Source organism: Crocodylus siamensis, chromosome 9, assembly GCF_052110815.1.
Source record: "Crocodylus siamensis isolate JL-2025a chromosome 9, ASM5211081v1, whole genome shotgun sequence".
Lineage (NCBI taxonomy): Eukaryota > Metazoa > Chordata > Crocodylia > Crocodylidae > Crocodylus > Crocodylus siamensis.
The window spans coordinates 15570767-15587567 of NC_143403.1; the positions used below are offsets into that span (position 1 = coordinate 15570767).

Consider the following 16801-nt stretch of genomic DNA (forward strand, 5'->3'; position numbering starts at 1 on the left):
CCAACCTTTTGGCCCCATAGGCCAGATGACTGGTGCTGGGCAGTCCATGGGCTGGATCCAGTCTGGGCCCAATCCGGTGCACTGAGGTGGCCCAATGTATAGCCCCAGCTCTATGCACCAGATCAGGCACTGGCCTCCCACCCCAATTTGGGCCCCAGCCCTGCGTGCCTGATGGTGCCCTGCCCCCAGATCATACCCAAACCCTGGCCCCACCTGCAGATCCATGTTGTCTGGTCTGCAGGGCTTGGAAATGTGATGAGGGAGTGGTAGCAGTGATGGGGAAGAGCCCCTTGGGTTGGATGACATGGGCCAGATTTGGTTGACACAGGTTGAGCACCACCAGTTGATACCCTTTTGCAGCCTTACCAGAGTGCTGAGAAGCAGTGCAGCAATATATGGCCAACTGTTTCCAAAACCCTGTACTGAAACAGGAGAGGAGAGCTGCATCGATGTGATCTGTGTACTTCTACCAAGGTTCCAGGCGGAGGCATTTATTTCAGCTGCTAGTGATTCAAACCTAAAGGGACCAAAAGCAACCCAAAGTTAAAGTGATGCTGAGTTGCTGTCTACCAAAGTCTGCAGTTATAAAATCTTGTGTGAGACTTTAGCTTGATTATACTTTATGCAGTCAGCATTGCAAGCAAATTGCTTCCAGAAGCTGAAGTGGGTATCAAACAGTATGTATCCTTTGCATAAGGTAAAAAGCTTTGAGGGATTTCTTTGTAAACTACTGCTCTGATAAAGGATCCAGTATCCTGACTGGTGATGCTAAGGAACTGTCTGATCTGCTGCAAATCAAGGCTAGTTTCCCATAAGAAAAATAGCTTGGAATACAAACCAAAAAGAGAATATCTGATTACAAGAACAGAGAGGAACCAGTCACTAACCCTGAAAAGAAGTCACTTTTTTAGTTATGGCTTAGATACTGCTTTATAGACAGGTAAATATTTGTACAGAGCAGCACAATAAATAGCTTGAGCTAGATGATGGACAGCTTGATAAAGACACATCTCTAGTGCCAGAGGATGAGGTGGTTTGGAATTGTGGCTGGAGCAGGATTTCAGGCAGGCAGGATCTGGGAACACAGCAGAAGTGGAATTCAGGACTCAGGGCAGAGGCAGAGCTCGCGCTCAGTGCTTGCTGGAATGATTCTGAGAGGGCTGCAGACCCATGAAGGCAGTTTCCTTGGAGAGTAGCCTAACCTAGTTATCTCACGCTGAAAGTACACGTACGCAGATATACTGGTTCCTTGACGCTAGTTGCTCTCTGACATCAAAGCCCCATATCTGTACAATACACATAATATCTTGGCGGGCAGCCAAAACCTGGAATATGCCCAAAAGCTGCACTGGAGCATATGTGCAAAACTGAACTTTTGTCCTTGCTACCAAGCATATCTATTGGACTCAGGATCTCTTAACCCAGGGGTTTTCAACAGTGGGTACTTTGAAAGATCCCAGGGGGTACATGGCAGCAGCGCGTAGAAGCCACTGGCACTTCCGGTTTTGCCAGTGGCATTTCCAGTTTCACTGCCGTGTGCCGCCAAGGGACCCCCTCCCCAATCAGTAGGTCGCTGGGGGTACCCCCAAAAAGATTGAAAACCCCTGTCTTCACTGCTCCTATACCCACTGCAGCTGCAAAGCAAGTGAAATCCACTAAATGTGCCACTTAAGACTTGATAGGAGCAGGTGGATTTTGAAGTTCTTCACTGTGTCCAAATTGCCTTGTCATCAGTAAATGAGAGTGCTGGATTTAGTTCTTTTTAGGTGATACTGGGGTATTAGGAGGTTAACAGGGAAGGCAGCAAAGAGTATGATGAAGCCACAAAGTAATAACGAAACTTGTGCTCCGCCTCTCTACCCTGATTCTGCATGGAGTAAAAAGCTTCAGGTTCTCTGTCCTGATTCATAAAACTATCCATGGAAATAGCTCTGTTTTATCCCTCCTTAGCCACAGTCTCCCACAAGAGGTCCACGCTACTGGACCAGCGAAATTGTGTTAAGAAGTAGGCAAAGGTTCATGATCGAAGGAAACGTGGGGAGAGTTAGTTCTGGACCGTAGATCTTGCTCCAGAAGTAGGAAGGAAATGACTGGGAGGTCTTGCTGCATTCAGAATCGAATGGATAACTCATCTCTTACTGTGACTGACTTTACCTTACAGATGTGCAGACACGCACGCACACACAGATATGCACACAGACGCACTCCAAAACCTATAAACTAATCACTTAGTTTTTTCATACAAAGGGTGATGGTGATGATAAGTAAACTGAAGGTGAATTAGATAAATATCTTGAGGCTCTGACCATTTTGTTGGCAATATCTTTATCCTGTTTCAACAAGGAAAAAAAACAAGCTTAGTGACAAGAGATAAAGGCTTAATAAACCCTCCTCAGTTCCTTGTGTGGCCTGATTTCAGTTTTGACTTTATTTAAGCAGTAGTTTTCAGTCTGTATAGATGTGGCTTACTCAGCATTTCATGTCTCATTGTACTCGGCTGTAGTATCCTAGGTGGTATGTGAGCTGTTGTTTCCTTAACCTCTCTAGTCACTGTACTAACAGTAAGTTATTGCTTCATAAATTATCATGCAAAGCCAGTTTCCGTTCTTTAAATGGAATTGGGCCATTATCAGGCTAAGTGGAGTCAAGATTCCTGGCATGAGCAGTCTGTGATTTTAAATAGGGATTTAAAATGTTTACCTGAAAGCATTCTCTATTCTTCCCAGCCTGTGTCACTAACAGGAATGGTTACGTTGTCAAGTATAATTCACATCTGTGTTCACCAATGACCTTCCCTCCTATTAGGGAGGGACATGCCATATAATCTTAGAAGGTTCCTACATCATCTTCCCTGTGATGAAAGGACATGTACTGTGCCTTTACGCAGGCATGTTTCTGTCACGATGTATCCAGTTGGCTATGTTTCTGCCAAACATGTCCGGATTTGGATTTTCACCGTTAAAAATCCAACAGATTTCAAGATAGACTGATATTCAGGGCTCAGAAAGATTTGGCATTTAGCAATGGAAGGATTACGCCCTTCTAGTAAGGTTTTAATAGCGTGGAAAAGGGTCCTTAATTGTGGGAGTTCCAGAAGCCCAGCCCAGCCCCCTCTCTCTCACTGCCATGCCCAGCTGACAAAGGGCATTCCTGCTCTGTATTCCCAGAGGGGCTTGTCCTTCTACCTGCTCCTGCTGGGCAGGTGCGTTGCATGTTTGTTAGGAGGAAGAAGGTGTTTTCTCCCTTCTAGGTTCTGTGGTCTGCGGGTACATCTACATATGGACGTGTCTGCATGCACGGGAACCAGAGCTAGCTTTAGACTACCTTGCAGTGGTCCTGCTAGCCACTTCAGTAGTGGGTGAAGCACCTGAGTTTTCCATGCTTCTCAAGTGACTTTTACAGCCACCCGGAGCTGTGCTGCGGCAACTGGCAGTAATCAAGCTAACTAGTTTAAACCTAGCTCAGGGGCATCTGCAGAAGCTGTATAGCTCTGTTGTAGACGTACCCGTGGCTTGGCTCCCCACCAGCTGGAAATTGCAGCTGTGGAGCAAAGGGCAGGGAGAAGCCCTGTATTGGGCGTACAGCCGCCAGCTGCCTGGCTCCAGCTCAGTTCCTCACTGCTTAGCAGAGTCAAAGCCCTCCGGCTCCATGGGCCAGATCCAGCTTGTGGGCATATGTTGTTGACCACTGCTACTATAAGCATTCACTTCACACCTTCCCTAGTCCTCTGTGTACTGCTTGGCCACTGAGCACATGTTCTTGTTTCTCTGCCATTTCCCCTGAGACACATTCAGGTAGATTTCTGCACACTGATTTAAGATATTTGATTGCCCCTTTTTTTGTTACCTGTTTCTCACAGAGACCATAGCCCTCTATATAGAAAAGTCCCTGATTCATTGCTGAACCCCTGTTCAGAGGGAAGAGGAAGAAGGTTATCACAATAAGTCCAGGTTATGTGCCCCCAACCTTTCTTCCATTGTTTGTGAATGGAGCTGTGCAGCCAGAGATTTATTTGTGCCATGTGTTACTCATTAATTCTAACTTTGTCATAATTCATGATGACAGGCCATGGTTATTTCCTACTGTAGACAGTATGTAGCATTTATCTCAGCAAGATACAGTGTGTGTGGGGGGAAATAAACCTGTAGCTCAACTCTGATGCATGGCATGCTGTCAAATTAACGAGAGTGAGCATCAGATTCTACCCTCTTAAATTCACAAAGGCACCTCCCACTGAAGTCAACAGGCCAAATTTCACTCCAGTTCTGGTGTTTATGCTATTCCACTGATTTTGATAGGGGTGCATATGATGACAGAATTTGACCCATGTGGAGTTACAAACCTGTGTGTGAGGACTAAGCTTGGCCTAAAGGTGTTCATACATCTACACATACTTGAACTGGAAGCAGTACATCAATTCTGCAGTGACTTTGCATAATCTTGGCTCATTGTTTTCTCTAACTTTATGGAACCTGGGAAAATTGGTATTATGTATAGAGCTGTGATCCAGATAGCAGAGTGGGTCACATCAGAAGCAGAACTGAGCTAAAGATCTCATGTTGAGAACCAGAACTGAATCTTCCCCAAGTCCAGGGATGGTTTGATTTCATGCTCCAGTATGGAACTCTCTGGGCATAGGGCAGAATTACCCGGTCTACATGGGCTCTGTCAGTCTGGGGCTGGTACTTTTTCACATTACATGCATCTTTTTACCTTTTCACTTTGGACTAAAGAATCATTGGAGGTAACTAAAAACATTGCCTGGGATAGTGCTAATTTGAGCTCGTCTTTACTGATTCTTCATTCAGCAACTTTCCTTTTCCAAATTACACTGATACATGTCACCGTTTTGAGTGTTTAAAAAGCAACTACTGACCATGTCCTACAGTTACTTGCCTGAGTCACATTCAGATCATTGCTTTCTCAGTAAGACAGCTCTGAGAAAGCATGTGTAATTAAACATGATGAATTGGATTAGTTTCCTAGTATCTGGAGAGCAGTGAGAAGTTTGCTTTGCTAATTTCAGTCGAAAGTTTCTGTTTCCTATCTTTCAGCATTAATTGTTTCAGTGGGGTTTTTCGGGGTTTTTTTTGGTTTTTGCTGGGGTCCATTGTGCATATAGGTTTGTTTATTCCCTGCTTTAATTTTATGCTAATCTTCAGTCAAATATCTTAGTCTGAGTTCAAGAATATGTAACCGCCCATTAGGCACACAACTCCGCCATCCCATGCCAGCAAAACCTTTATGCTAATGCAGTAACACTTCTACACAGCACCAGCCAAGGTTCTTCTTAGATAAAGATATATACCAAATTACTAGGGCTTCTGAGATCCTCCTACAGCTTGTCTGTATTTCTTGTGTGTGCAACTGGAATGGTTTTCATGTTAATGAACTGTTATCTTTCCTTACTGTTGGCTTCTCAGATTACCAAAGAAGGAGCTGGTTACTGACAGCTTCAGTTTGGGAACTAATGGCCTTGTAGCAGCTTGCTAGTGCAAAACAACTCCTAATCCAGATCTGGATAATGGAAGATGCCCTCTGCATGAGCAATGAAGAGTCAGTGTAGTGTCTCCTATGCCTCCCCTTGTTTTTTGGCCAGCCCGGAAGGTTGAGGGGCGGAAGAGAGATGGGAATTTGGGGGTGGGCTGAGAGAAGAAGTATGGCAGCTGGCATAAGTTAGAGCAATCCTGAAGCTGCTCGAACGTATACTGGGGTGGACCTTGTATGAGGACAGAGAGCATAAAGGCACTTTTTGTCCTCTCGCTTCATTCCACCATGAGCTGCACTAAAAGTTCCATGGCTACCAATGAAGATTATACCTAATATCTTGACTAATAGCATTGCTGAGAAGGATGTATAGGAAAAGCATATGAATTATATGAAGGCTTGAAAAAACAGATTCAAACAATAACATAAAAGAAAATTATAGGAAAGAGAGATGCTTGTTCTGTAATACTACACTTTTTTTTTAAAAAGGCATAGGAAATAAACTTGAAACATAAGTGATGTTGCTGTTACCTATGGCCTCTTACCAAGACAACAGCATATAGCCTGGATTCCAATTAATGGAAAAACTGATCATAAATGGCCATGAAATTAGTGATTTTTCCAGAACATTATGAGATCACACCACAGCTGCATGTATGTTTGCTGCATACATATTTTTCAAAATATATTATTGGAATTATACAGGCAGTCTTTTTAGAATTCCAGTCATCTCTGTGGTCATTCAGTCCTGCAATTAACAACCAATCTTTTAGAGAAAACAAACTAACAAACAGACAGCTGCTCATAATGAATCATTTGGTAGGGAGGGCAGAATAAGCAATGCATTCATAACTCTATAATTCACGTGCTTCTCCTGGTCCAGACAAATGAGGCGATTAGTTTTTATAGGCCCAAATGGTTCCTGGCTTTAGTAGGTCTGGCGTTGACTAGAATTTGTGTGCAAGATTTCTGACACATATTTCAGGAAAACGCAGAATGTGGATTTTTGCAATTTCTGGGGTAAAAATAATCGGAGAAAAAAAAGAAAGGCATCCTAATACATGGATAGTCTGCCTCCATATGAAATGTCAGTGGCAATCATTCAAAGGTGCGCAGATGTCATGAAAGGGTGGACAAAATGGGTGCATATTGTGGGCAGTAGTGTCAGACTCTGAAAGGGTTGTTCTTGCCTGGGTCTTTTACCAAAAAAAGCAATTGAAAGACCTTAAGCTAAAATAACAGCCTGTCCATTTCAAAAATGCTCTGTGTTGTATGTGTAACCCCTGCAGCCCCAGGATGCCTTGATGGAATTGCAAGGACACAAAGGACCATGTTTGTTCTAGAGTTCATAGTATCTGTTTGGGCAGATGAGGTTTCACTGGTTAACTTGATGCCCTGACAGTGCCTCTGTCATACAGTTGTTACTATGTAAGGTAAAATGCTGCACTTTTGGATCAAAATGTTCAACAGTGATCAATAACGAACTTTCATCAGCCAATGAATCATTAACTGGTAGTAAATAAGAGTGTTCCTACTCTTCAGAACCTTTGGTTAGGGAGTTTTGACAAGATAACAAATAAGTTAAAAGTTCTCATTCACTGTATTAAATTAAACTTCATACTTAAAATATTTTCTTACATGTACAGTTTGGTAGACCTGTATGCAGGCAGTTTAAAGACAGTCTATATGGATTTTGTACCGTACATGTAACTTCTGGCATTGACATTTGGTGGTATTTAAAGAACCTAGTCTAGTACAGTATTGAGATCCAAAACTTAGGCTGCCTATACATGTGCTTGCTTACGTTTTAACTAGAACGTGTCGGAGCAGACTCGATTAATCAAGTCTGCTCTGTGTTCTAAATAGAATGCTCCAGCATCACCTCACTGTCACATGTATTAAGCCCCCCACATGTTTTTAAATGGCCATGGGGGCATTTTATCTAAACCCCATCAAATGAAGTGTCTTGTGGCCATTTTAAAACACTTTGGGGTTTAATACACATGACAGTGAGCTATTTTAATTAGACCGACTGTTCGGGAACCACTAATTAAAATGCCCTCTCCCCACCCCAAAGCACATGTATAGGCAGCCCTGGGATCTGTAAAAGGTTTTACAAAATGTTTTCAATAGGGAAGCTTCTATTATTACTCTTTTGTATTATTTCATTAAAACTAAGTTGTTATTGTTTAAATATTCCCCTGCAATGTTTATAATCCAAAACTCAAAGCCTAGGGCTCCTGTAATAACATCAAATAACAAAGATGAACGCGACCAGTTTGTTTTCATGATCTTAGATGGGTGAAGTCAGTGATAATGAGTGTAAAGGCTGAAAAACAAATGCAGTTTATAAAACACTTTCCATTTTGGTGTGCCAGTCTATAACCCAGGCAGGAGAACTTGGTGGGGAGGGGTTGCTTTCACAATATCTGTTTTGTTTGTTTTGTTTTACCTTTCACTGTCCCTTTAAATTTAATCAAACTGTACTGTCTGTCTAGAGGAACAACTGAGGATGCCTCAGGATGTCTACAGTCACTCCATTCCTATTAGAAAGAGCTTGCCTTTTCATTATCCTAAAAGCCATGTGGCGAATAATGGCTACATATGGCTAATAATGGAAAAAAAGAAATGTTATTAAACCATTCATATGTTAGTTACTTAATGGAGAGAGAAAAATCCCAACATATTTTTTTTTGCTCCTGTGCTGAGTCAAATCTACACTATTCTGTGGCTTCCTTCCACTGTTCATCTTGTGTTAATCTAGCAGTATCTTTCTTTGATGTGATTGACCAACTAGATAATTTTATTAGTAATACTGAATGTAACATTTTGGGTTAAGGTCACTTGCAGTGTACTGAAGATCTCACCAACTCATTTATTTGCACGTCAGTACTTTCGTGAGGACATTTGGATATCTTGTTCCCTTTTACTTTCACCTACTGTCCTGGGATTTTTTTTTTTTTATTTTTTTTTTGCTTCGCTTAGCCAGCACAATTCTCTGAGCTGTGTTTCACCACCACCTGCACTGAGGATTTTTTGCTTTCTTCATGTCTTACTTTTCATGTGCTTGTTTCACTCGAGGTGCCTGCCTCAGACTTTGGTGCCTGGGTTCTGTTCAAGACGACTGGGTCACTGTTTTGGGGCCCAGTGAGAGCCCAGGGAGTGTTTCTAAATCATACAGAAGGCAGGATAGGTTTGCACTAACTAAATCGGGTTTTGTAAGCAGTGGCTTCACTTCATCAGACATGAAGGGACTGCAGGGGAGACGGTGATTAGAATACAAAAGGCAGGGAATAGGGAGTCAGCTGCCTTTATAAATCAGTCGGCTTTTGGGAACTTCTGAGGATCCTAATGCTTGTTGTCTTTTTTTTCTCTGTAGGTATTTGTATAAAATGTGGAAAAGGTGTGTATGGAGCAAGCCAGGCGTGCCAAGCAATGGGTAACCTCTATCATACCAACTGCTTCACGTGCTGCTCTTGTGGTAAGTCAAATGTATATTATTCTTTAGCTTCCTCCACTGTTTATCTTTTGTTAATATCTAGCAATCAACCTGGGTGGTTTTCTTGCATTCCTTACTGTGGCAGAATTCCCATTCTCACCAAAGGCTGCTGATTAAGGAAACTGCTGAACTATAAGCATCCAATTGTGCTTTCTTGGACAGGAGGACTTGGAACTAGAATTCCATTGACTTTATGGGTTATAGTTTCAAAGGGGCTTCAGCAAGGCCTCCTTAATACTTCCCATATTTAAATTGGTAGTATATTTGGAGCTGCATATGTGCTACCAGATCTACATATAAACGTTAGAATGTATCCAGGAAAAATCAATTTTTTATTTAATTTGTGCATGTGCCAACTTTTGTCATTTACATGTACAAATGATAATGTCCCAAAATTGCATATCGTATTTGAATGTGCAGGATCAAATGAATACTGTGTGTATAAAAACTAGCTCTAAAATTACTGCAGTATTTACTTTTTAAAGTTTCTGGAGAAACAGTGCAGTTAGCTCATTGCCTTGTCCAGAATTTTTCTTGCAATTCACACTATATTTTATAATTCCTTTTTGAATGTACATGCATATAAAAGGGATAGATTTTTCTTTGTGATTTTTAGTTAAAGACCTAGCTTTGCTTGGGAGAAAATGTATTTTCAGTTTCCTCTCACTTATATTGATGTATTTCAACAAGGAGCATATTTTAACTTTATCTGAGAAATTCATAAGTTTTAGAGCACTAAGGCCAGAACTTTCAGAAGTGGGTGCCTGAAGTTAAGCAATGAGATCCTTATTTAGTGCTAGCTTTAAGAACTGCGAAGCATTTGCAAAGTGTGGATGATTCCAAGAGGAGCTGTCCATGCTCAGCACCTCTGCAAGATAGGTCATTTTTATCGAGGTACCTAAATATGGATTTAGATTCCTATTATATGATGGTATTGGACTAAATGTAGAAGATCTTCTTGTGATGCGTATACACAGACAAAAGACTTGGCCTCAGCAGAATATGCTGAGTGTAAATTGTTTATAAAAAGGATTAATTAAGGATTAGAAAAAGAGTAAAAGATTATTGGCACAAAGCCAAATAACTTTCTAATGAAAGGACCATTGTAAAGTTCACTTATGAAAGAATTTGCAGCTTTCCCTCTCATGTTTTGTATAGATAGATAAATATGTGTTTAAAAAAAACTGAATATAGAATGTAATTAACCTCATACATCCCTTTGGACCCTTATAAATGTATGGAATAAATTTGTTATAAAACTTAAAGCTCACTGGTTTTCATGAAACAATCCCAGCATAATGCTGGATGAGAAGCTGTTTTGTTGGCTCCCAAAACATTTGAAGTACTTGGGCATCCTGCTAAATGGAGGATTACAAAATACGATATCAGATAGTATCTGTGCATCCTTGCCAAAATTAATTTACCCGAATTACATGGGGCAAATTACAGCTCTCTGGAAGAAGGAATCGGTGAAAAGGCAGTCTAGACATTCACTCACTTCCACAAGGATTTGTTTGTAAGTCATGCTATTCTCAAACAAACAGAAGAAAAGATTTTTGGAGGTAAAGGAAACCATTTTATTATCAAAATATAATTCAAAGTTAGTTGTTCAAGTATTGCAGTAACGGTTCAAATTGGCCTCCCAGTGTTTGTGCATCCAGTGACCGTGGAACAGGATGTATCTTAGGACATGTTCCCGCAGAACTTAAACGTGGCAAGCTCCCCAGGAGTGCTAGTGGAGCTCCATGATTCACACGGCTGATATGAGACACTGCACCACACAATGCACCATGTAGGAAACAATGCACGGTGTTGTCTCTTGAGCTTATCGTTACATTCATGCTAATGCAGTGGAGCCAAGCCCTGGAAAGAACATTCTGTCTGCAAGCTCGATTTCTGCTGGATTAACCTTAAAACAGAATTTATGAGTGACCCAGTCCTTAAAACAAAATTTACGAGTGACCCAGTAAATTTACTTGTTTATTTTTTGGCACTGTGTGCTGGAATGGTAGCTGTACTATTGATATTGCAGCACAGGTGAAATGCATTTAATCCAAACATACATTCAGCTACTTATAGTGAGCCCAAATCCCAAACCCATAACCCTGGACTTTGCAAGAGACCTGAAAAGGTTTTTACACAAACAAAACCATTTCTCAGCTTCACACTTGATTTGGGACAATAGGATTCCTGGAATGGCTTAAAAGAAATCTTCAAACAAGGCAGACCAGTACTGGAGGCAAGATTAGTGGATTGTAAGAACAAGGAACAGTGCCTCTACCTCCAGAATGAGTAACTGAAAAGCGTAACATGAATCAGTGGCTGGAAGCTGAAGCTAATTTAATTCAAATTAGAATTTAGGCACAGACTTTTAAAAACAAGGGTGATGATTAACCGTTGGAACAAACTAAGGAAGGAGAAAGTAGATTTTCCATCTCTTGGTGTTTTCCAGAAAACACTGAGTCTTCATTTGAAGACGCACAGTATGCAAACATAAGTTCTGGGTTCAGTTAAAGGGTTAACTGAGTGAAATTGAATGGCCTGTGATACAGAGGAGGTCAGACTAGATTAATTCTTCATGAGATCATAGGAAAGTAGAGCTCGGAAGAGACCTCAAGAAAACATTTAGTCCAGCCTCCTGCTCAAGGCAAGATCATCCCAGAACAGTGTTCCCCAGTCGGTGTGCCACGGCACACTGGTGTGCCATCAGCTATGTCCAGGTGTGCCACAATCTTGGGGAGGCGTAGCTACAGCCACTGTCTCCATGGCGCCCCAGTTGGCTCTGCACCAATACCCTTGCCTCCCTTCCCCCACTTGGCATTTGGCTGCTCACCACCCCTCTTTCTTCTCTTCCCCCCTCCCCCGACCTTGTGTTCAGCCAGTGTGCCGTGGGACAGAAAAGGCCAGGTAAGTGTGCCGTGGGACGGAAAAGGTTGAGAAACACTGTTCCAGAAGGCAGGTCAGATTTGCCACCTTATACATCTCCTGAATTTAGTAAGTTTATATCTATATACAAGTTTTTATATATAGGAACTCACTTCATCAGATGCTATGAAGGGATATCCACAGAGCAGTATATTGAACAGAAAGTGATCCCAGTAAAGTGTCTGTCGGACTTGCTATTGAAAATTTCCAGGGATGGAGGTTCCACAAATTTGCTAGGCAGCCTGTTCCAATGCTCGACCACCCTCGTAGTCAGAAAGTTCTTCCTAATCTCCAATCTAAATTTCCTCTGCAGCAGTTTGAACCCATTTCTCCTAGTCCTGTCCCATACAACCACAGAGAAAAGGCTATCTCCATCTTCCTTGTAACTGTCCTTCAGATGTTTGAAGACTCCCTCAATCTTCTCATCTTCAGACTAAATAATCCTAGTTATTTAGCCTCTCTTAAGTCATGTTTCCCAAGCCTCTCATAATTTTGTTGCTCTCTGCTGGACTCTTTCCATTCTGGTCTCTTCTTGCCTTAAACTCCATGAATCTTTGAGAAACTGCTGTGCATGCTTACAGTTACAGCATTAGTAACTCAGTGTGATAAAGATCTAAAACAGTTCCCACACAACAGTTACACATAACCTTATAACAAACCTGGGGTATCATAAGTTTAAGTGTCAGTCTTCATTGTCCTTCTTGGCAGTTTTTAACTCATGATCCAAACTTCCCTCCAGGAGTTTACAGTCTTGTTAACAACAAAATAGGTATATAGAATATACAGTAGTTACCTAAAGGAGAGAAAACTATTGGATACAGAGACACTGCAGAACTCATTTAGTTTAGATAAGGGCCCAATACTTAGCTATCTGCAATTCCAAAGCTGTATTTCAAACCCTCAGGAAATATTGTTTAGAAACAATTTGTAGAGATTGAACAAAGGCTGATACTGAGCAATGGAGTATCCAGTGGCCTCATTCCAGAGGTGGACAGGGAATGTTTTAACCTTGACAAGGAAGACAAATGTAATTGCATGAATAAATGGGGGAAAAAAATGCAGATAAAATCTAATGCTTCCTTATTTGGCATAGGGCAGTCTCTATTTCCCTGAATCTAACTTGTTTTACTGGCAACAGACATACTGTTGCCTCAGGAAAAATCTGCAAAGATGCATCTAAAGAGAGCCTGCTTCCTGAAAGACACCTGTATTTGTAAATGGTAGGAAATCTCCAGAATATTAATGAAGGATTTCTCATAGACTAGGATCTAGGGCAGGGGAGGGCAATTATTTGAGCCTACGGGCCACATAGGCAGTTTTGGGGAGCTGTTGCAAGCCAGTCAGCACCCCCTCACTCCCCCGCAGCAGCCTGGAGCCCACATACCCTGTAGCTCTTCACTGCTACCAGTACCCAGCAGCAGCAAAGCTCACAGCCCTGTGTGAAGGGCCTCAGCTCCATGGTGATCGGTGGGGACTCCCATGCACAACCCCAGCCCACCACCTGTGACAGACTTGCCTCAGCCAACACGGACCAGCTCCAGACCAGCTGGGACCCGTATGCACAGCCCTGACTGCAGCCTGCCCTGTGCCTGCTCCGAACCAGCCCACCTATGATGAGCAGCAGCGACAGCTGGGCAGAAGCTGCTGCTAGGCATGGGAGAAAAGCGGCTTCCTCCCGCTTGCTGCTGCTGGGCCCTTTTTGCTGCAGCTACCTGGACCCATGTCCAGGCTGCCTTGTAGCTTCTCTCCACTACCACTGCTGCCCTGCTGGGCAGTCTGGAGGCGGTGCTGGTGGTGGTGGTGGTGAAGGCCGTAGAGAGGAGCTGCGGGGCAGCCCCGATGCAGGCTCCAGGCAGCCAAAACAAGAAGGTCCCCATGGTGATGGCAGGACTGCCGCTTTTCCCCCACGCCCGGCAGCAGCTTCTGCTTGGCTGTCACTCCCACTCATCTTGGGCAAGCTGGTCCAGGGCAGGCCAGGGTCCGGGCTGCGCGCATGGGTCCCAGCTAGTTCAGAGCTGGACTACTGTGCTCTGGGTGGGTCCAGAAAGGCGTGGGGCAGCCTGGGCCAGGGCCAGGTCTGTGCATGCAGGTCCCCACCAGTCCCCATGAGGCAGAGGCTAGAGTTCAGCTGCAGACCTGCCCCAGCCCTGCTGTGCATCTGTGGGTAGTGGGACATGGCCACAGGTCAGTTGGCACCTGGGCCAGGTGGGACCAACAGACCTACTCAAGGCTGGACAAAGTCCCTCCATGGGCCATATTCAGTCCACGAGCTGGATTTTGCCCATCCCTGATCTAAGGCCAAATTTTCAAAAGAGTTAATTGCTTAGCATGCTTTTTCTGAAAATGTGGCCTCATAAGACCGGGGTGTGAAATGTCTTTAGAGGCAGAAATCAATTAACAAAAATGAAATGAAATGATATTATTTTTAATTGAAATAATAAATATAAATACATGACATTCTACCATATAATGGATATAACACCTACGATATCTTTAAATATATTAATATAATTTTATAAAATACACAATATTTGCTTCTTTACTTGGAATCAGTGGCTTTAGTGAATATTAAATGTTTGTTCCTGAAATCAGTGGCAGTTGAGCACACTGATAATCTCTCAGGGGCCAGGCCCTTGCTCCTTTGGGCAGTTTATCTTTCCTGTGTATGCTTCTCTCTGTTAATGAAGCAAACTGTTCTCTCCTGTAACGGGACACGCAGAGTTATGGTCAGCTTTATATAGATCAAATAACTCACTTCTTGCAATGTGGAAGCCAAAGCTCCGGTTTCCATGGTGTGTGAGGGCACAACATAGTTCTTCATATGCAGTCTCTCAGAGAAAACAACTGAAGCTTGGAAAGATATATTAAAAAAATTGCTGGGTCAAAGTCTTCTCTCAGGTATGACACTTGGTAAAACTTTTTTCAGGCCTTGATTCAGCCAACTGTTAAGAATATGGTCTCATCTGGCTCAGGGGTTTGTGTGCTGAGCTCCTGGTAGGAAGGTTGTGAGCCCAACTTTGGGTGTGGACCCAGAGTCTCAGCCAGAAAGTGGGTCCCCGGTAGGCACAAGGAAACTTATTTTGACAGAACAAGGAGCAACTGTCTCAAGTTGCAGGAAGGGAACTTTAGGTTGGATATTAGGCATAATTTTCTCACTAGGAGGGTAGTAAACACTGGAACAGGTACCCAGAGAGGTGGTGGAACCTCCATCCTTAGAGGTTTTCAAGACCTGGCTAGACAAAGCTTTTGGCTAGGATGATCTAGCTGGGGATGGTCCTGCTTTGAGGAGGGGGGTGGACTAGATGACCTCCAGAGGTCCCTTCCAACCCTAATTTTCTATGATTCTGTGATATGCTTAGGGTTACTGTTATGCTTAGGTGCTTTTCTGAGTGAGGGTCTTAAACAGCAGAGAGAACAGTTGTGTCAAGGCCATATGCTGTCCTTCCTGTTAATTGTAAAACATAACTATTCCGGGGAATCTTATAAGCACCACTTAAAAAAACAAGAGACGTATTTCTACCATGTGTTAGCATTTCAGCATGAAATTTCATGTCATAGTAATTTCAGCAGCCTCTTGGAAAGCATAATTACCACTATGGAATTGCAGTGGTGTACTCGAAGCACATGTGATTGGATGCAGATATTTACTCTATCTATATTTGGTAGTGCTACACATTACAGAAAATAATGGTACCTTCTGTTACTGTTCAGGGTCATCAATCAATCCTATCCAAGTTTCAGAAAACGAGTCACTGTACAACCCTGGCATCCTGTTTTCAGGCTGAAATGTTAAGTTGCGTTAATGATGTTTTAATCTAGGGGTAATTAAAACAATTTTATTGTCAGCCATTGGAAAAATGTTTATAATGAGGGATATCAGCATTATGCTTACATTAATTCCAGGATGATGGTAGATTTAGAGAAACTGAGCTATGAGGAACTAGCACTGTTTTAACCCCTTCCGTCTGTCCTAAATACTTAGCTGCGTTTCACTGTGAAAACCAGTGACACATTCTTCTTGTTTATTTAAAGGCAAATGTTTGAACATTCCATTTGCCTTTAATCTCCACTTCAGCCAGTGATTTTAAGGAACAGGAAATCATAGTGAGATCAATCAGGGAGCCTACAGCAAACTGTATAATCCGAAAGTATGCAGTGCATTCCTTACCTAGCTATTATTGATCATGCTGCAGCATTTACTTGGGCTTTTGTATAGCAATTTACTGTAAGTGACAGCTTGCGAGATATCACAGTCTCAGCTGATGACCTCATGATGGTACTGGTGTTGCTTCAGCAAGGACTGTTTCCAGATTTCAGCAAGCTCGCTGCTGGAATTGCATGTAAGCACACAGGGGTACCTTGCGGGAGGGCGGAAGCCCACCATCTTGGCAGCAGCTCAAGAGGATTGTTGTGGGCCCACCCACAGCAGTGGTCACTGTTACCCCCCAGGGCACCACATGCATTCCTGAACCAGCCTGTGTACTTGAGTGGTAAAACAAGAGAGTGGGGTCATGACTTTAGACTAGAGATTGTTTAGGGAGAAAACCTGTGTTTTGGTACCCAGCCTAGCATAAGAAAGCCCCAATCCGGACTGAAACCTTTGGGTGCTGCTATGGTATAAACATCTATTAATAATAATCATGGCTGTACCTGTGCAAGAGACCCTTTTGCAAACTGGTATCACTGAAAAAGCACCTTTGAACATTAGGTGACTGGGATTGAATTGTTTATTTTTGGTAGTAGCAGCGCAACCGTAACATCTGCAAGGACCTGTCCCTTCATAGCATGTATGTCAGAGTGTGTTTGCGTGTCAGCAGCATGCTTAATTTTCAGTTGGTCTCTCCTCACAGCTTGGATCATACTGCCGACAGACTGTGCGTCTTTTCCAAC

The 16801-nt window shown here is 42.7% G+C and overlaps 1 protein-coding gene across 3 annotated transcripts in view; it reads left to right on the forward strand.

The window, feature by feature from the left end:
• Window positions 1-16801, forward strand: part of WTIP (WT1 interacting protein) — a 118167-nt gene that overhangs the window by 35031 nt on the left and 66335 nt on the right. For all 3 annotated transcript variants that reach the window (XR_016444117.1, XM_090062267.1, XM_090062266.1), the window contains exon 2: window positions 8867-8968. Coding sequence is in view for 2 of the 3 variants with exons in the window: in XM_090062267.1 (XP_089918393.1) it covers window positions 8867-8968 (102 nt within the window). In the remaining variant the exon portion in view is untranslated. The remainder of the gene's footprint in view (window positions 1-8866; window positions 8969-16801) is intronic.